At 39.5% G+C, this 21,640-nt stretch overlaps 1 protein-coding gene across 4 annotated transcripts in view; it reads right to left on the minus strand.

Annotated features, from left to right (window-relative positions):
• LOC308132350 (calcium/calmodulin-dependent protein kinase type II subunit gamma-like) overlaps positions 1–21,640 on the minus strand; it is a 77,067-nt gene that overhangs the window by 46,169 nt on the left and 9,258 nt on the right. For all 4 annotated transcript variants that reach the window (XM_080499418.1, XM_080499419.1, XM_080499416.1 and 1 more), the window contains exons 3-6: positions 12,303–12,362; positions 10,703–10,757; positions 10,129–10,194; positions 453–525 (exon numbers count right to left, since the gene is read on the minus strand). In XM_080499418.1, coding sequence (XP_080355544.1) covers positions 453–525; positions 10,129–10,194; positions 10,703–10,757; positions 12,303–12,362 — 254 coding nt within the window. The remainder of the gene's footprint in view (positions 1–452; positions 526–10,128; positions 10,195–10,702; positions 10,758–12,302; positions 12,363–21,640) is intronic.

A 21,640-nucleotide genomic window follows, 5' to 3' on the forward strand; every position in this document is an offset into this window, starting at 1 on the left:
TGTGCCTTCTGCAGTTGATGGCACGCACAGCGGCAGCAGCTCATTCATCTATTGATCGGGCTGTCAGTCAGTGCAACAGGAGCTTTTTGTTATGGAGCTGTTTTTGTAGAAATGATTGAAAAGAGGGAGCAGGTAAAAGGGAAGGAGATGGTCGAAAGGGGGCGGTGAGGAGGGGGCGGTGAGGCAAGCCAGGGTCCTCTGATAACAACAACAACAACAAAAACACAAAATACAATACAATAAGAAAGCAAAAGAAAACCGAGAGAGTATACCAAGACACAAGTCGGACAGGCGGACGTCAGACCAACGACAGACAAGAGCGACACGAAGAGACGAGATCGAGAAGGAAGGAAGACGGAGGAAGAGAGGAGGCAGGCATACGGTTCAGGGGGAAGGAAGGGGGGAGGTTAGGAAAGGTGAGGGATGCAGATGCTCTTCTAACACATACTAACCTTCAGGTCCCTGTGCACTATGTCATGTTGGTGAATGTGATGGACACTTTCTAGAATCTGATGGATACAGTGACTGTGAAGACAAAACAGAGAGAGGGGGGAGGTGGAGGACGGGAGGGATGACAGATAAACAAGAGTGACGGTCAGGGGAGGGATCCAACAAGATGAGGATTAACAATGAGGAGAAAGTGAGAGGAGAGAAGAGAGGAGGTGGACAGGTCGAGAAGAAGAAAGAGGAGGAGGAAGAGCAAAGAGGATTGATGCGGGTAAGAGAAGTCGGAAGGGGAGAGGGATGAGTGGGTGGATGCAGGTGAAGGAGACAAAACATTTAGCTTTTTCTTTTTAACATGATGAGAGACAAGAGTAGCCACAGCAGAACAACAAAAGTCACAAGAACACTGACGGAGAGAGGAGAGGAGAGGAGAGGAGAGGAGAGGAGAGGAGAGGAGAGGAGAGGAGAGGAGAGGAGAGGAGAGGAGAGGAGAGGAGAGGAGAGGAGAAAGAACGAAAAGAAAAAACTGACAGATTCCAAAAACAAAGGGAGGATAAGGACCTTTTACAGAGAGGTGGTTTAATTTCAGGTAATTTTTTCCATCCATGACAAAAAAAACACATCTGTGTTTTTGTGCGCAAAACAACGACACACATAAAAATACCTAACACTATGTTTGTTGGTGTGTGTATGTGTGTGTGTGTGTGTGTGTGTGTGCGCAGGCTGAAATGCGAGAGGGTAATGTGCAGAATGTATGACTAATAGTAGGCGCAAGGAGACACGGGCATCCTGCAGGATCCACACCCACGCAGAGTCTAGTGAGTGGGAAGATGGAGAGAGAGAGAGAGAGAGAGAGAGAGAGGTGCGTGTGTGTGTGTGTGTGTGTGTGTGTGTGTGTGTGTGTGTGTGTGTGTGTGTGTGTGTGTGTGTGTGTGTGTGTGTGTGTGTGTGTGTGTGTGTGTGTGTCCATACCCAAACATACATCACCCCGGTTAAACGTTATGTTTTTCTCACAAAAAAGACTAAAATATGAAAGAGCCGAGCAATAACAAATCTGGTGGCACCTTTTGGCATGTCCCCATTGCATTGTGGGTATTTTCAGCCCCACCTTGCCAGTGAATCATTCTTAGATCAAACTTTTTTGTTTATTTTCCTGGACTGGAAACGTTATGGTAGACAAAGCAGCAAAAGCAAAACCCTTGTAAGGTTAACTTTAAACTCTTTTCTGTTATCTACACAAGATCCTTCTGATTAACTTTTTGTGTTCTACTTTCTTCCTCAATAGATGAAAGAACATAACCTCTAATTCAGAAACTTCAAATGATATTCATCACTATTCTCATTATTGTTTTACTTAGTTGAACATCCTTCCAGGTCAAATATACCTGCAGCTATCAATGATACTAATCTTATTGGCTCTTATGTCTTATGTTCATGAGTAACTGGGAAGTTGGAAATTTCCCACTCCCAAAGGAGAAAATGCATCTGAATACTTTCAAAAAGGAAACTTACCATTGGGAAAGTGAGAGGTTTTGGAGAGCTCCCAGAATTGTGTCAGTCAACATGGCAGCAGTGGTTTTAAAGTTGAGAAATGTACTCTCTCCGTGCAAAGATAAATGACTTTGTTCTGAGGCTTGAAACTTGCCATCTGTATAACAAATGCTAGCTATACTAACAGATTTAAGAAAATCTGCAAATGTGCAGAACTGCAATGCGACAACAAATGTTACTTTCAGGGCTTTATTTACAGACAGTGATTTAAAAGCTGAAAATGCAGACTAACCAAAACAAGACATAACTGGTTTTGTGACACCTGTTTTCACAGGTTGAGAGTTTCGGGGTTTGTCCAGTTGACTCACTCAAAAACTGTTGTTGACCTCATCTTGTTGCACAAACACAGTCAGAGAGTTTGTTAACTATACCATCAAATAACCCACAAAAAGAGCTGGTCCACCATGATCTAGGAATGCTGCTTTGGTGCTGTCAGATTTAAACACCATGTCGGATGGCATCATTGCTGATTCATGTTAAACTCAAGGAAACAAACACTGTCCACCCCTCAAGCCTAATCATAAAAATGTATGAATGATTCACTGTTCACTGCATAACGGATGGCTGAGTAAACAGAGGAAAGATAGCTATATTTAGTTATTACCCAACATATAGCGAAGGCCAAACAGTAACACGGCACAAAAGCATATGTGGGCAGACAAGACTGGAAGAATCCTTTGAGTGGGTCGTACAGTTAACAACAGTCACCTTAACACTGCTGTTTTTCCTGACTTGTAAGTTTTTTTTAAAACGTTTAGAAGACAACAGCTGTGAAATAGTCACAGGTGATCGAGATAATGGTAAAGATAGTTACTGAAACCATTTCAAAAGCTGGTGATTATTAAAGCCATGTGAGATTACCAACTTGGAATGACAAACTGAGAGTGAATAGTGGGACACAGTGTGTCAGCCAAGGTCAGCAGATCACAAAAGACTTTTCTTCCTGTTACCCCTGTTGGATAAGGAAAGACTTCTGTGTTGAGTTTTCAAGGTAACTCAGTTGTGATATCGTGACATCCTGTACTGAAAAAAACCCTAACATCTTAAATGGCCTTTCGCGCTTCTATTTGTCATCCATTTACCTGCAACAATGTCTCTTGTATTTTGCGTGTGTCTGAAAGAAATGGGGTTCAAAGAAATAGCTTATTGTGGCAATCTGTGAACAAAATCAAAAATGACTGAAAGTTTGATACTGTCACACCTCAATGTGTTCATTTATTACATAGATTGAGTTTTATTAATTCTTAATAATTGACAGTGAAGTCATATTAAGTTATCGGAAGGTATACCAAAAGGTACACCAAGTTAACTAAATCAAGAGTTTCTTGTGCCAGTGAATACATTCGTTATTAAAATAGTGAAATATTTCTATTTATTAAGGAAAAATGTCAACAACAATGTGAGCTGCTAGGTTACAAAAATTAAGAAATACATTTCCTGCATGTCTTACATACGGCATATACTGTATATACTTGCAGCAATCATGCTCTTAAGGATGCATAAAGATTGAAAAACATACCCATATCTTTTTATTGTGCATCTTTTTCTACAAGAACGTGACGCCTCACAATGTAAAACGATCGTGTCATTTTGAGGAGCGCCCTGTTTTTTTTTGGCTTCTGCTTGGGAGAAAAATATTGCCGTTGTCACACTGGCCAAAAAGTGTGGCTTGCTCAGCACTTTGAGGTACAACGACCCACTGTTCTCAGCAGGAAGCTAAAGTGTTGCGGGGAGAAATATCAGACGCAGCGCCCGTCTGCACATCGGGGGACGGCTCCTTCGCTTTTCACTCAGATGGCTGTAATGTGCTTTCAGCAATAAAAGAGAGCATGTCAAAGCTCTCTTTGTAATGCAAAAATACCTTCCGAAACAGAATCTGAGAGGTTCAATATCTTGTTTTCAGAGATATAAATACGAAAGAACAAACAAGATATATTCTAATGAAATATTTTCCCATGGAAACTAAAGTCTGAACCATCATTGATGTCAAGACTAATCTAATTTGGCCCAATCGTGTATCTGAAAAGAAAATAGACTGATCATATAGTACACATTTATTCAATTCATTATATCCAGCTTATCCGATCAATCACAGCAATCTTCGTCTGCCATTTCTGCCACACTGGCTTTGATGTGAAGAGGAAACCTCATCGGTCCAACTTTGCTTTTTGGATTTTCGTGTGATTCTTGAATCACAGTGAAGTGCAGCCTATCGGGAAATACCTGGGACATTATCCACCACTGCTATCATCCCAACATCTACTTGTTCCTCTACTTCAAATCAACTCAGATCCTTCAAGACTGCACACAATGACAAACACATTGCACACGTTTGTCTATGGTGCCTACAGGCATGATGCTTACTTATCTTTTAATCTGTGACAAATAACCGTCAGAAAATGTTCCACATCGAATTTGATGCTTTTTTTTCCTTCGAGGGAAACAATCCCTGATGATTCATCCTGCACTCCGGGGTGTTTACCAATTCTGCATCCGAAAACACTATTTCACAGTCTTTCTCCTTCGCAAGAACTTCAGATGTCGGCGAGAACTGACTGCATCACACAACATCTGGTGGAATAAGCAATGAAAAATGTCAATCTAATCTGGAACCCGTCCTCTCCTGTTTGAGCTGTTATTTTTTTTGTTTGTTTGTTTTTAAAAAAAAATCAGAAGCACTTAAATGTAAGCAAATTAAAACATCAGTCATAATCAGGTCATTTCACGGCACGTCTGTAAATGAGTGTCTGTAAATTTGAACAACTGATTGTTCTCTTGCTGTCTAATCCATCTCCAAGGCTGCTAGGTCAGCAAAAAATCTTCTTACCTTTGATTCTGAACCTTTTTCCAAGAAATATTTAACATCCAATGTCTGGTAGTAGTTTAATATTACTCTTTCTACGTCATAAATATATGACACGTTTGTTTGATTTTGCTTGTAGTTGTATTGTCGTATATTGAAAATCCTGAAGGCAACCGTAATGATTAATATTGAAAGTGAAGAGCTCCATTTCTTTCCTTTCTGGTGTTTTTTTTTAATGTTTTCCTGATAACATAAATGATCTATGAGTTATGGTCATGAGAAGGATGCAGGCCAAGTCCATTCAGTGAGGCTGGGAGAGCAATAAAAGGGTTAGCGTTAATGTTTTTCTAATAAATTAAAAGCACTCCTTGCTCCTACTCCCTCATGAGGACAGATTCCTTGATGTGGTTTTGGGTATAATTTACTCCCAAACTGTAACACATGGTGGCCCCGATCCAATCAAACATCACCAAAGAGAGACTCAGATTCTTCTGACAGAGGGCGACAAGGTGTGATGCTGCACAGTTCGGGGTCTGTGCGAGAGTGAGACTAATTATCGTAGCTAATTAAAGTCCCACTTCTTGCTGGTCTCCAAGGGAGCGCGGGGAGGGGGGTGGGGACTGGCCTGGATGAGAGGCATTCAGAGGGGTGGGGAGAGAGAAATGAGTGCGTCTGCATTTATGTGTGTGTATGTGTGTGTGTGTGTGCGTGTGCGTGTGCGTGTGTGTGTGTGTGTGTGTGTGCATTACGATGATGAGTCTACTGTAAGGGTTACACGGTGAGTGGGCCAGATAGAAGTCATCGGGTGTTTGCACCGCAGAACCCCGACAGACAGAAAACAACTGAACAACAAGGCAGATTCACTAAATCATCCATCAAACACTAAACTTCTTCATTTTAATCATTAAGAGGTAAAACCGAGAGACAAACAGCACTTCATCATCACGTGCAGGCACTGTTTTGATACTGCTGGATATGCAGTTTTGACAAGTCAATAAACAAAGAACGGTCCCACACAATCAACCCCAGCAAAGGGTAAAACGCAGACATTTTTTGAAAAAGAAAAGATGAGTCTGTGTCTGTGCATGAGTTTATGTGAGTGAAGCATCAGTGTAAGAAAAATGTTATTTAATTCTGCAATTCCACTTTAATCACCATTGTATCTTATAATACAACCAGCACATTGTAAATGTTAATTTGTTCTTTGTTGGAATCATGTTTCTATCATTAAATCTATTATTTGCAATGCTGCATAATGCGGACATCTATATAGTACCTGAAAATCTTTAGCTGTTTCAGATCAATCTCACTAAAGGGCAAGTTTTCTATGGATTTTGACATTTCATACAGGTTTTTAAAGCTGATAAGTGAATTTGAAATTGTGAAGAATGCACCTAAGATTTGGTGCATTCCTAAAATATTAACAATACATGGGTAAAAATTATTATTATTTAAATGTATTAAGGATTTCCTTTCTAACACATTATTCTCTGTTTGTATTGTTATGTTTGACAACAAATGAGAGCCCACAGCAGGATGTGACCTTTCAGTCATGAGTGATAAATGTCCCTCTCAGCCACCTGTTGTTGCTGCCATCATTCAAACTAAACCAACATTTTGCTGACCTATACCTGTAGACAACAACAATACGACTGTAACAGCAATCTAATTCTGTCCCGGAGGTAATTGGGCACTCGATGAAAAATAAAAGTATCAGTGTACAAAAGAGGCTTTATCGGCCTTCTCTTAACCTTTGATGGCGGCCAATGCTAATACGGCTGCACAGATTACACTGTTGGCTCAAACAACTGTTGAACTCGCACTCGTGTACAGTCATGACTACACTTATATAATATCTTGCCACACACTACAGGTGTGATTGCCATGAGAGCTGGTCATCAATCAACTTTATTGGGCTTTCTATGACACACTGTCCTGCCACTTTATTAAAAAAAAGCTTTGATATGAAATGCAGTGAATTTTTTTAATTTTTTTCACTACATAGAGACAGACTCAAGCTTTTTTGCGTTTTCAAGAGCTTCAAGAAATGCTGTCGTGTAAAGAGACTGCATGAATGCAATGAAAATTTACATTTTTTCGAAACAATCTTTCAGCAAAGTGCAACATACAAGTGAGTCTCATGTGCATAAAAGTGTGTTTTAACTTTACAAAAGTACACACTTGTATTAACCTGATCTAAAATATCCACTATCATACATGAACTTTTCGAAACGTTAAACTTTCAAAGGTTTGCCTTTTATTTGTGGGGCAATTTTGAGGATTCCAGGTCTCACAAACACACAAGACACAAGATTAGTGTCAGAGACTAATTGTTTAGTATTACAATATTATTAAAATAGGACATTATTAGGAGACAGAAAATGGTTAAAAAGACCTTATAATTGGAAATTTAAGTTTGGTGTTGTCTTTTAAAAGCCACAACGTGTTTGGAATTGAAGACAAAGCTCAAATTTTCCAGATTTTAGTCATTTAGGAGCAAATCAAGGATAGCAGTTAAAAAGTTGTAAACTTTTCTGGTTTGAATTGAAGAGACTATTTGCTTGCAATTTAGTGATTGTTGTCAAAAGTCAAAAATAAGTGCGTAGGTGATTTCAAATCAAATGTTGTTTGTATATGTTGTTGATTTGTCAAATCAGTGATTTTAAATGTTATGTTTCGCCAACATCGGTACTGACACATGGGTCCAAGAAATAAATGCAGAAATGAAAGATTTGCAGAAGTAACAGATCTAGAAAATCAAGAAGAGAAGGGGTTAAAATGGGTCATGAGGACATAACAGAAATATTCATCCTCACGATCCCATCAGAGTCCTCAATCCAAAACTAGAAAAGCAAATGATTCAGTTAAGAAAATTAAACGTACAAGACCTCCATTCACGAGCCGCTACTAAACTCCAAAAGCATTTTGCTACAAGTCAAAAAGCTCTAGCGTAGAGAGAACTGTTTCCTGTGGTCTGCTACACTTGCAGACTATTCCGTTTTGCTTCTAATGTTCCTGAATGGACTTCACACCCACATCTCAACTGTCAATGTTCAAGTAGCTCTCTCACTCCTCTCTCGGACTATTGTCTGTCCTCCCCGCTGCTACCCGATTTCCTGTTCGCCATTGGTTAAAAAGTGAACGGTGTGTGTCGGTGAGTCAGCGGGAGAGGTGGGCGAGCGACGCAAAGCAGCTTCAGTTGTGACAAAACGACGCTGATTAAAATGCTATCAAGGAAGAAAATAAAGAGCGAGGGTTCAAATGTGCACATATATGCATATAATGTTGCCATGCAATAGTGACCATATATGAGTACCCCGACCATATATGGTCACTTCGACCATATACCATCACTTCGACTATTCTGGGTCACTTCCAGCTTTTTCTCATTTCTTTAAAACTAGCAGTATACATTGATTTTATGATTAAAACAGGAAAAACATTTTGTGATGCACTATTTTTTGGAAATGTTTACACTTTATAAAAGATTTGTAATACATCTAGCTGTCTATTTTTGGCACTGCCTCTAAAAAGTCACATATATACGTCTCAAAATATTAACCAGCAACACATGACCATTGACATTTTCCCATTTCTAAATATTTAATTGAGTGCACTATATAGGGTTAAAAGTACCAGATGGACTGCACATTGTTTCCTGGGGTTCGTCTTCTCTGCTCACTGTTTTTTTTTTTGCAATGCAGTTGCAGAGAAAAGCAAAAATGCCATCTGAATATAAAACATCTCAACTTTTTTTGTGTGTGTGCTAAGTGCTTCTCATTGTGCCAGGTTTTACAAATAGACAATTTAATGGGTAGGATTTTAGCAGTTTCACAAGCTGTGCTGATTTTTTTTCTCCCTTTTTCTTGACTTGGAAACAAGCATTCAGTCACATTTCTCAAATCCTAACAGATACCATCACTTCCATCATGACTGTTCCTCCTGTGCCATCGTGGCAAGTCAAGCATTACGGAATTAATGAGTTGACGAAAGGAGAAAGAAATAACAGGGACAGTGGGATTATTGAGGAGTGACAATATACGAAGAGCAAAGAATAACATACACTGTACAGTAAATCTACTGTTGGTTATAAAGGCATAGTTCTTTTCGCTTCAGTTCCATTTTTCATTTAAAATTAATTTATAGTCTGCATCTGTTGTGATTCATTTCCATTACACTAATAACACATTCAGCAACAGAGTAATAGTTTAGCCCTTCGCTATTTCTTTTTAATCATGATTTCTTTAAAAAAAAAAAAAATTATTGGGGGGGAAAACAAAATTCCCCTGACTCACTGATTATCTCCTGCTTCTGCACTCACAGAGAAGCTCTCCAGTGGCCAGTGAATTTCATAAAACTCTAACTGCTTGCAATCAAATAAGTCAATCCAACAGTACTTTTAAATCTTCAATTCTGTGGTAAGAGCAAGAAATCGTCTGTATGTGTGTCTCTCTGTGTAAGTTTGTACAACATGCAAATATTTAGTTGGCAAAACAACAGAAAACAAATAAAAACTCTAAATTTCAAATAATTTTGTGATCCAAGACACAAAATAGTCCAACTAGATGAAAAGATGAGCGTTTCCCAGAAATGGAACATTGCTGGAAAAAAATAACAAAAGCCTGAGTTTAAATAATTTTGAATTATGCATATTGTTTTATTCCTTCTTCATGCTGACAATGACAGAAGTCAGTTTTGAATCCCTGAGGATGTTATAATGTGATCTTATAAAGTCTTAGCAGCTGCGTTTTCTACATTGATGCTCTTCTAAAAGTTGACAGTTATTTGAACACGAGTTTGAATGTTTGACAAGCTGTGATTGTTTCATTATGATTTCAGTCACTTAAAAAAAAAAAAAAAAAAAGCAGCTGATTAAAAGCAAATTCCCTCTGTGGGTAAACAAATATGTTGCAAATGAAGCTGAATGAGAATCTCAATGAAATGTTGCTGGTTGTCATTCATGTTGCGGAAATGATTCAGTAAACTTGAAAATTTTGAAATCCAATACATTTCATCAGACTAACATATTAACTTTATGTTATTCAGATAGGACATTTTATGTTGAGTTGGCTGAATTATATCAAACCATTTTGTGATCTTCAACAGAAGATAAAGTCTTAAAGTGAAGTTACGAGAAAGATTGATGAAAAAAAAATAAAGAGGATATAGGAATGTGAAGAGCAGAAGACAAAGTTGAGCGGAGCAAAAGGAAGAGGGAAGGAAAAGGTGAGAGGAAGAAGGAAGGAGAGTCTAAAACATTGAGAGATACATACAAGAGAGTGACAGATAAAAGACACACACACACAGGGGGTGAAAGGCTGCGCTCCTACCTGGCGTCGGCCTCGCTGTAATACTCTCTGGCTACGATGTCCTCAAACAGTTCACCTCCGGTCACCCTGTGACACACACACACACACACACACACACACACACACACACACACACACACACACACACACACACACACACACACACACACACACACACACACACACACACACACACACACACACACACACACACACACACACACACACACACTTCCTTTAAATACAGTATGAGCCTCTTGGAGTGAGGGGCGGAGGAGTTACTTGTAATAAAAGGTGACAAAGTGGAACATTTCTCCTTCATTTCATGTTTTTCAGTAACAACACCACACCTCCCCTCCTTTCCCCGATCCTCCATCCCCTCTTCCCCACCTTCACACACCGTTACCATGGAAACTAGAGGGAATTGCTGAGAGATGGATGCGGTAGGCGTGGGTGGTGGTGGCGGGGCAAATATAGGAGAGTTATGTAATTTGTATGTATAGAATTATTGGGAAATCAAAGGAGGAGAGGAGAGGAGAGGAGACGAGAGGAGAGGAGAGGAGAGGAGAGGAGAGGAGAGGAGAGGCTCACTTACAAGTCAAACAGGAGGTAGTGGAAGCCCTCCTCTGATATACTGTCATGAAGACGAACTGCAAGAAAAAGACAAAAAAATTGGGAGATAAATGCCTGTTGTGTTTCTTTTCCACTGCATTAATCTGTATTTTGGGGTGTTTTTATGATAACTTCCTTGTCACAGTGTGGCTGAAATCAAACCTACAAATTATCAAATGTTGGAGTTTTTTTTGTTCTTTTTTCCATAGAGCGTCACTGCTGCATTTCAAGCAGCAGATAAAAAAAAAAAACTCAGATGAAGAGGGAGGGAGACTGCGTGGGGGGTAAAAACCACAGGGAGTCGTCATAATTGAGTCTTGCATCATATTTATCTTTAATCTGGTGTCGAGTTCAGGCAATAATGCGGCCTATTTAATTAACAGAAATAGATAATAGACAGCACTTTTGTAATACAATATTACATGTTTTTTTCTTTTGCACATAATGAGTATCGGTTGGCACATACATCAACCTCTGGTTGATAACAATCTATATTAAAAGGTTTCAAGCATTTTTTTCATTCAATTGTGCTGAGCATGGCTTCTGTGATTAAAATCAGACTATGTTCTTCCTTTCAATAGCTTCTAACAAGAATCATACAGAATTTTTTTTTTTTTAAACCTTTTTGACTTCCTGTTCAAATATTAAGTGAAATGATGTACAACTCTGGTTCCACGAAAGTTGGTACAAAGTTTGGCATGTTTTATTTACCAGTAGTTGAGTTTATGCGGACTGTAAGGAAAAACTTCTAATGGAATAGCGTGGAGAGCAACTGAATGGCCCATTTTCCTTGAAATACAATTTTGTAAAATAAATCAAGTTAAAAAGTTTTCAAATATTATTTCATGCCAGCAACATGTTTCAAGAAACAAAACCAGAAAACTCCTTTACTTCTTCACTTCAGCGCATCATAAATAATCTCATTCCCCAATCAATAAATGTTTTCTGTCATGAATGGTTTCCTCTTCAAATAATAGTCAAACATTTTTAGATTCAGACCCCGACTCTCATTCCACACACACTTTGTCTCACACCAAGATATTATTACCATTGGTTCTTTGCACTTTATCTGGTCCTTATATGTAGTCTGCTATTGTTGTGACTGTTAGATTGACTGACTATTATTTAACATCACCGACCATGAGGGATTAGACATTTCCTAACACAGATATTTTATCCGGTGGCATTCTCCCTGAAGCACACTGGCGTCCCCCAGGGGCAGGAAAGCCAAACACTTTGAAAACCACTGTTGTGCATGAGAATTTTGTGTTTGTGTGTGTGATTTTGTAGCTTTAATCTCAAGTGGTGATGATTTGCTTGCACAGACTGTACCTCTCTAAAAAGTTAATTTCACAAACACAAACTGTAACTTGTTGCCAATTGTAGTAATCGCTTGTAGAAAGCTGAACAAGGTGTTTATATTAAATTTTAAAAAAAATAGCTTGGAGCACAAAATATCTCAGTTTCACTATTTGACACATTGTATTTCATTTTCATTGCGGTATCAGAATTATTAATGACTTGGTTGTGAGTTTGCGATGAGCGGGCAAAAAAATATTTTGGAAAAAATGATTTGTCCTCACCAATGTTGGGGTGTTTCAGCAGGCGGCAAATCCGAGCCTCTCGTTCCAGCTTCTGATGATCTGCAGGTCAACAAAAGTACAGAGAAAAGATGATTTAACAGATGATCTTAAAACATCTCTGGCGATACAAAACCTATTATAACTATATTTCGTCGTTTCCTTTCCTGAAAGTAGTGTTACTTCACAACATTAAGTACACTGATGGCTGAAACACAGTGAGCATGGTTATCCAGCTGGTGTAGATCTGAGAAACAAAAAACAGAAAACCTTGAACAAATTCAACAAGTCCATAAACAAAGTCCTTTAAAGTGCCTGTCACCACTCAAAGATGTATTTCTCCTTCTTGTTTCTATGTTTGAGCTTTTCTGTGTGTGCAGGAACTATAATTAGAGGCCCGGTTTTACATCCATCTGTTAAAATAAGAAAAATCTCTCTGGGCTCATTAAAACTCAGATTTTTATGCTACTAGTTTGATTTGTGACACACAAATTGTGAAATATCCATCTTAAACAAGTATATTGTGCAAAAGTGAACCCTCCAGAGATCAGATATTATTACGGGACACCATAGTAAAGGCATGTTAAGATAGTTAAGACAGCTGGAAACGAACATAAGATGGTAAAAAAAAAAGCAGCTACCAATTAAAACAAAAAGCTAATTCTTCAAAAACTATGTGAATACTAACATATATTTCAATATATTATAAAACAATGGAATGATGATAAACTGCCCAATTCTGTCTTCTGTGCATATTCATTTGTGGGAAGATGGATGGATGGATAGATCTAGATAACTCAGTGGAACTCTCCTGTCTGACAGAAAATACTGGTTTTACTCAGTTGAGCAATCTTTTAATTCCCATGGTTCTAAAAACATTGACTGATTTGTACTTGTGTGTAATTATGTAACAAAACAAGTAAATCGATTAAATATAAAACATGAAGTATTGTGGAATACGCCGTCACATGAATATTGGATCTGTGTTGTTGCGTTTGTGCTGTCATTATTTGCATGTTTTTCTATGTCTATTGTCTTTTGGTGCCACTGAGTGAGCAGAGGTGCAGGAACCAGTGCTCCATCTGTGTGTCTATGAAAGACTTTGACAGCACTGACAGTACAGTACAGTACAGTACAGTGCTTAAACAGTGATTTTCACCTATACGTAGCAGTGACAATACCTTAGTAGTCTCCAAGCATATTGTACAGTAAATAACTTTGATTCTTGGCTTACAAAGTGATTCACAGTGTTTGGTGTCTCACTCAGAAACACTTTGGCACATGCATAAAGGGGTTGGGGTTCGCAAATCAGAACAAAAGCATAATTACATTTTGCTGATTTAAAACAAAACTCACTGACTATCTTGGAACAGGGGTTGCACATACAGGAGAGTGAGAGGGGTACAAGGACCATTCTGAATGTATGCCGTTTGCTTCCTGGAAATGCTGAGAGCCCATTGCATAATGATAATTGCTAAGTACTTAAGAACAAACAAATTGGTCCCTCAGGGTTTGGGTAAGACACTACAAATCCTGAAAAATAAGCAATTTCTGATTGGGTTGAAACAACTACAACACGTCATTAATTACATTTCTTTTTTTTTTTTTCAGGAATTATTTGTATATTTCATTACTACTAAACAAGAGCATGAATGGCAAAATGGCTTTAAAACAAAAGAAAAATGACATTTAGAATTTAGGAGGAAAACAAATTGAATTGTTTTGGTTTAAATAACAATGGGAAGACGACAGCTAAGTTGCACTCAAGGATTACGAGACAAGCTGGAGCCCACATACAAATTATGGGGTGGACCACCATGTATGTGCACGACTGCAAAGCACAGCGGAGAGTGCTGACATGGGCATGTATATGCTCACCCACCTACACACCCACACACGTACACACATATGTACATATATGTAGCTCCATGGGTTTAGAAACGCACCAATGCATGTGCATAGCACACACAGGGACACAAATAGAAGACTGGCAAAAACTGAAGCGTGCACATTCACGCTGGCATTGAGGAGTGACAGTGAAGTGTAAGCCCGGTGATTATAGTCTTAGAAGATGAGAGGAGCGAGGCGGAGAAAGGAGTGGAGGAGGGCTGAAGGGGGGGGGGGGGGGGGGGGGGGGGGGGGTTGCAGAGGAGGATGAGGAAGATGAGGGAGGGAAGGGGAATAAAATGCAAGGATGACTAATACTCACAAAGCCCTGTTGATATCTTACGTTTGAGAGAGTCAGACATTGATAATTGCTGCTGTTGTTTCATGGGCCACCGACTGCTACTTGCCAGTCTCTTTTCACTCCATTGATTTGTTCTGCAGATTCTCATTTTGTCAGAAAACGGGTGTGAAAAGACTTGAGGTTTTATTTCAGCTTCTTTGTGGAGCAAACTACTTTTTTACATCTGCCCTGAGACAGTTTCAGAAAACAGATCCATCACCCATCAATCACGTATCATGAGTATCTGTTTGTGCTGAGCCTACATACGGAAAAAAAAGCATCAACATGAAAACTACAAAAGCCAGAATCCAAAATCCAATTTTGTGGAGTTCAATGCAAAAATACAGGCCACAGCATGTTTGCAAAAGCAAATGGGACACTAAACAATGCTAATTTACAGTCCACAACATGGACTAGAAATACCATCATACAACTGCAAAAGCCACAATGCAAAAGTCCACTACATGATTACAAACACCATAATGTAAATACATGTGCCACAGCACTAATGCAAAAGCCAACTACAGAAATGCAAAAGCTACATTCCTCATTCAAAAGCCACAACAGTAATGCAAACGCGCTGATTGATATGGTGCAAAACTGCACCATATCAATGCAAAAACGACGCTTCAAAGAATGCAAAGGAGAACAAAACAACTACAAATACTGTGAAACCATTACAAAACCCAGAATAGTAAAGCAGAAGCCCACTGCACAAATGCAAATGCCACAATGTGAATGCAACAGCCCACTGGCACGACGCAAACACTGAACAAATTCAAATACCGAGATAAAGGTATTAAGGATTCAAACCTGCACTACATGAATTCAAACACCTACTAAACAAATGCAAAAGCCTACTAAACAAAAAAAAAGTTTTTTTTTTGTTGCAAAAATCACAGTACTAATGCACCTTTGTAGCTTGGTAGCTTTTGTATTGGCAACCTGTCAAAGCTACCATACAGACACGTTGTTCTTTAGGATATATTGTGAAACAGAAAAAAAAAACATGTTACAAGCACCAGCGTGATATTTCATTCTGTCGGTGACATCTGCTTTAAATATTCAAGTACAGAATTGGCTCGGCACTACAATTCGTCATGCTCGTCTACCAGATGGCAAGACTGTGCTTTTATTATCATCGGTCATCTCTTCAGAAAGGCATGATTAAAGGCTCAAAACTGAATATGATTTTGAGATACATATGTAGATTTGTTTGGTTCAATATGTTTTATATGTTTGGTATTTTAAACCCGAGCTTGCTTAACAATTAATATTACTATAAAACTGACACCACGGTATTATTTGACTATTAATAAATGAGGATATAAAAAATCGTAAGGTGCATGATGAACTGTGTGTCGTTATAGCCTGCTGGCTGCTTAAGCTTCCAGAGGAGAATTTGGTGTTAAAGAACTCGTCTTGGGATTTGTAGCTGGAGATTTGACCATAGATGAAATATACAACCTCCTGGTCAGGTCTTTTATCCCAGCTTTACCATACCGCCTGGATTAATAGGAGATAAAGCCATAAGGCACTACAGTGAATGACAGATGACCTTCTCATGGCTCAATACTCATACTGGTTTTTTACCATGCCTGCTCTTCACCCACACCGCGTAAAGAAACCATCAATACCGTCAGGACTGTGTCAGTCATCAGGGCGATTCTGGGCAGAGGTCAATGATCATGTTCAACTGCAGGCTGACGCCTTCTTGTCAGGCCACTCTATTTATAAAGCACATTTTGATGCATCGTATGTTGAATTCATGAGGGGTAAGCTCAGTTTTACAAGCTCAATGGAGACCCAGGCTAAAGGTTACCATAACAGTGATTGATTTTGAATAAACCTGATGTGAAAACCTGACATGAGGACGGACACATGAGTCATATACTGTAGGTTTAATTCACTTTTTGATAAAAATGTGAACTGGGTTATTGGTAGTGGTATTGTTTTGCCACACATCAAGTAGCAATTATTGTCAAATTTTTCACATTATGTGTTGGGATCCACAGGTAATGAAGAGAAAGACCCTTTTATTGCCATCTGCTAAAATGTGTTGTTTTTGTTGTTGTATCCCTGGTTTTTGCCTCATTATCATCTTGTCAGTCCTCTGCAAAACATTTGAATTGGTATGAGCCTACATAAAAAGTGCAAAATGAATGAAACGTTGATTGTTTGACAGCTATATGCATGCCAGATGTTCAGTGACCAGAAGCAGCCCTTTGGCAGCAGCTGTCATGTCGCGCTGCCCTACAGAAGCTGCTTCAAATATATTCATTCCATAACTCCCTCCGACTCCAATCTTGCACCTCTGATTCAGCAGGGTAAATAAGACACGAGGGGACCAAGTGGCAGAAGAGAGCCGGATAAGTACCAGACCTGAGGGGAATGAGGGAGATGAAGTAGAGAAAAGAGGACGAGCGGGGGTAAGAGATGCGATGTGAGAGAGGCGAACGAGAACATGAGCTACAGAGTGCGATAACCCAAGGATGGCAATGGGTGAAGTCTGTAGAAATCTCTGTGCTGTAGGAGAGGCAGAGGAATAAATTTGGGTTAATCACCACCAGTAAGGACTTAAGTCTCGAGAGGGGAGGAGATGGAAAAAGACAGCCAGATATAACCACTGCTCAGAACATAATAGCACCACTCATACCAGCTGAGTACAAACTGCACCATTTTCATTTTTTTTGCAAAACTTTTACAGTAAAGAAATGACAGAGACCTTCACTGTAATAATCCAGAAGCTCAGATTATGATAAGGCTTGACCTTAGAGGGTGGAAATCCTTCCTGATTCAGTAACCAATCATATGTATGCATTATGTAAGGCAAGATTACTTCAAACACTTGTTCTATTTATCGCTAATAATGTATGTTGTGGCCACAAAAGATCGAACTATCCCACCATGCCTTTTACTCTGATCAAACACAAACCCATGTTGCTGACTGGAATGTTTCAAAATGTGGGAATCCAACATGGTTTTAACAAGGAAAAAACAGTTTTTAATGTTTGAATTATTGCGAGCACAAGCACATTTCATGAGTGTTAAACAACAAACTTGTAACCCTTCAACAAATATTATAACATGCAAATGAAAACATCTGGTGGCTGAAGTGTGTCTTTCGTCAATCAACATTGGTTACGAAAGTAAAACAAAATAGATTATCAAAAGTATAAAAGGAATGCCACTATTGAAACATGTGAGCCTTCTTATGCTATACCTCTCCTTCACTTACAAAATATAGAAACAACTAGTTTTCTTATTGTAACATGTATTTGTTAGAGCCATTGAGTGTTACAGAAAAATCTCCACCTGGTGACGTAAACCAACCTCCTCCAGTCTACCAAGCTGGAAGAGAAGGGAGAAAGTTCAGTGAATTCACTGTTTAAACTCACGTTACTGATGAACAAATGCTGTACTGCCTCAAGCCACAAGTCGAGTCCCGCGTTTCGCTTCAGAATCGCGAATGCCTCGAGAGGTAAAGGAACTTCAACCTTTGCGCTGTGACACGAACAACCTGATGCCACATCACACAAACTATACCAACAGTGAGGTTCAAACACTGAAGATGACTGGAGCCGCATAATTTGGTCACAGTAATCTAATTAAAATGAGGGAACCGAGCCAGTGTTTGCTTCAGTGCTGACATCCATCGCTTTGAATGAAAGTAAGGCTGTTTGAAAGAATTTTTTATTTCGACTGGACACACACACAAACACATTGACACACTACATTTCACAACCAGGGACTCCCTTTGAGGAATCATCATGGATCTGGGCCCAAGGCTTTTCCTGCTCAGTTATTGTCAAAATTAGATTTGAATTGTCAAAGAAAATTCTGATGATTCATTTTTTTGTACATCATAAACACAGTGGACTGGTAATCTTTCATAACATTGGTGTCTTGAAGTTGAAAAAATCCTATTTAATACAACTTTAAGATTATGGCATTGCATTTTAGTCTGGGAGGATAACCATAAGCATTTAGAATAGAGCTTCTTTTAAACATGTGATGAGATTATACTGAATATAAGTGATAAATGAGGATTAACTTCTATTTGTAATATATGATTTGCTCTTGTGATAATGCTGGACAGTAATAACCCTCATTACTTGACTACATCTGTCCTGGTTATTTGACATTGACACAAACGCTCACTGGTCAGAAACGAAGTCAGATCGGTCCTGCTGTATTGCAGGTGAATCTCAAACACACAAACACGACCCCTTCATCATGATGAATGACATGGCCATCCAGGAACCTCTGGCATTCCCTGTCCAGAGATCACCCCTAATAAACAACTTCTATGATTGGCTGGAAGCCTTGCCCAGCAGACCTGCCCTATAATTCCTGTTGACATGTGTCGGATCGGCCTTAAGTGTTAAAAAAAGAGGGGGAGTTGTGTGGGGGAAGTGGGAAGATCACAGAGGAGAAGCCTGAAAACACCTTCCTCCTTCCTTAACACATATGCACACGGTCAGTCTCATATGTGATGTTTTCTGATTTTGTGCGGTAATAACCTTAAACTCTTTGGTCTTTTCTTAGATTTTTGGAGGAGCTGTCTGAGCAGCTGACTGCAGCACAGTCGTTGCTTCTGTGCCGCGGCTGTCTGAATATCTGTGTGAGAGAGGGAGAGTCAGATGAGAGTCCCGTGCTAAAGGCATGTAGGCGTACAGGCGCATGGCCCTCAGCTGCCAAGTGCCTGGGGTGCCTTCTCTTCGCATGACCCCCCCCCTCCCTCCCCTCCGCGACCATCTCCATCTGCCAGCCCCAAACAAACCCTCCTCTTAAGTTGCTGCAGCCAGGCCTGGAGACCCACCCACTTCACCTGCTGTCTGAGAAACATTACAGCAGGGAAACATGCCTCAACCAAATCCTTCTCGAACAAGTAGATCAGCAAAGCCATCGTGACTGCTGTAAAACCTAACTGCCGCGGCCCATGTCAGATAGGTCATGGAGATATAAATAGGTGGCGGAGTAGAAGTAGCAGCGCAGCGAGCGGTTCTGCCTGGCCCTAGCGTCGATCCGCTCTGCTGCTTCATGGAAACGTGGCCCATCCATTAGTAAGGAGCGCGGCACAAGACCCGCACACCACCCAGTCAGGTCGGACCAGTCCTCCTATCACATGTTGGAGCTGGGAGATTATACTGCGCCTTGGAAATGCGGTGTAAAGCTGCAAACAGCTGCGCCCCCGATAAAGCAGCTGGAGTGAAACGTATAGGTTGACTGATGACGGAGGCCTATAGGTGAATTATTCATTCCGCACCGTGCGTCTGTGTATGTGATGCTTTCAGTCTCATCAAACCAATCCGCAGAATTAATGGTGAGCCCCCTGCTAATAGAAGCAGGATAATCTAGGATGGGTTTAATCTCATTAAAGCAATGACATATAGTGCAAATATGACTATGGTGACAGAACTGTTGCCAGGGATGATCAGCCAGCGCATTCAAATAACAATGCCGATTTCCCAAGTGTTTGCTTGTGATCTCGCTTCTTTTATTACATTGCTTTTATATAAGATAGAATTCAGTCATAAGCTCTCTCTGGCTGTACCTTTCATCTTGTGTACAAATATTAGGCAGACTCAGTACATAAGTGGCTGTGTTAAAGTCAAAAAATTAACGTGCCAAATGTGCACCTCAGTCTGTCAAATAACAGTTTCATTTATCAAAAGAGAGAAATTCCAACTTGAGATCACCATTACAGTTTGGTCAAAGTCGATACAGTCTATCCTGTATACAGATACAGTATGAGCTTTAAAGACATATCTACTGAAGATGTTTATGGTTAAAAATGTTCCTGTTTAATTGTTCTCATGTCAGTTGTAACGAGCATGCACATTAACGTACAATACATTTATTGCAACTACACCATTTTCAATGGTCTGCACGAGGATTGTCCCAACCAAAGATGGCAAAAACTTCCATACAATAAAAGTTTAAATAAAAACATTCCTGGTTTTTTGGGGGGTTTTTTCATTTCATGCCAAAAGCAGGCAAAACAGACTTTCCTGAATGACAGTTACAACGTATATAAAAAAATCTTTGAAAGGATTAACATATCTACTGGATTTTTGTACATGTTACTTTACACCACGGTCTTATAGAAAGGAGGGTTTTTTGTTTATTTGTTTTTCTTACATGTGAGCTTTTAATTTGAAACAAGTATACGAACTTTAGTTCCCCCCTAATCTTGTCTTGTCCAAGGCATTATATCTATATATACAATATAATTGAATAGCATTTAATGAGTTCCTAGTAAGAAAAAGTATTGTGTTATTGATATCTTCTGGCAACTATATGAAGAGAGATGAAATTTCCATGTTTTCCAACCTGTAACTCGTACTTTTTTATGTTATGTTGTTTGTGATGCAACATACTGTATCTATCAAAATGTACAGGTAGGTACCATCCAGGACCACTAGATGTCACTGTGTGACCACTGAACTGCTATAGCATCAACAAAAATACTAACACTTAAAAAAAAAAAAATAGACTCAATATGCACTATCAAAAGGAAGACAAGCAGCAGAAAGAGAGTTTGGAGTGTGTGAGAAACAAAGAAGGCTAAAGGTCTGAACTGAGGAATAAATTCACCGGTGCTTCTGGAATGACAATAAAGTAAATGGACATGAAAAATAAATGCTTTTCATATGACATAGTGTAACTTTGAGATGTGTTTTCCTCTTCGTGGCCCATTTTTCTTAAGGTGCAACTTACAATCTGGATAATACGGTACATAGATTCAACTTTAACATATAAACCATACATTTCCCCTGAATCTGTATGCACTCATGATAGTCATGGTATAGTAACGAGGAAATGAAAACACTGAAGCGCCACGCAGTCCTGACAGTGTCCAACGCTTGTAAGACACGGACAGATGCGAGCGCACACTCTCGGCCGATGCCTTCTGCTAACGCCTGTTAAAATGCCACACTCAACATTTTCACACACAAAATATTTGCTCGCATGCGCGTGTGTATATGCATGCATGTGTGTGTATGTGAATGCAGGGTAACCGTCAAGTGTCAGTATGGTGCCACCTGGCAGGGCCACTGCAGCAGGTCTCCAGTTACGGGGCTGCGGAGGCAGCAGGAGATTTACACTG

The sequence above is a fragment of the Blennius ocellaris genome, assembly GCF_963422515.1.
Source record: "Blennius ocellaris genome assembly, chromosome: 7".
Classification (NCBI taxonomy): Eukaryota; Metazoa; Chordata; class Actinopteri; order Blenniiformes; family Blenniidae; genus Blennius; species Blennius ocellaris.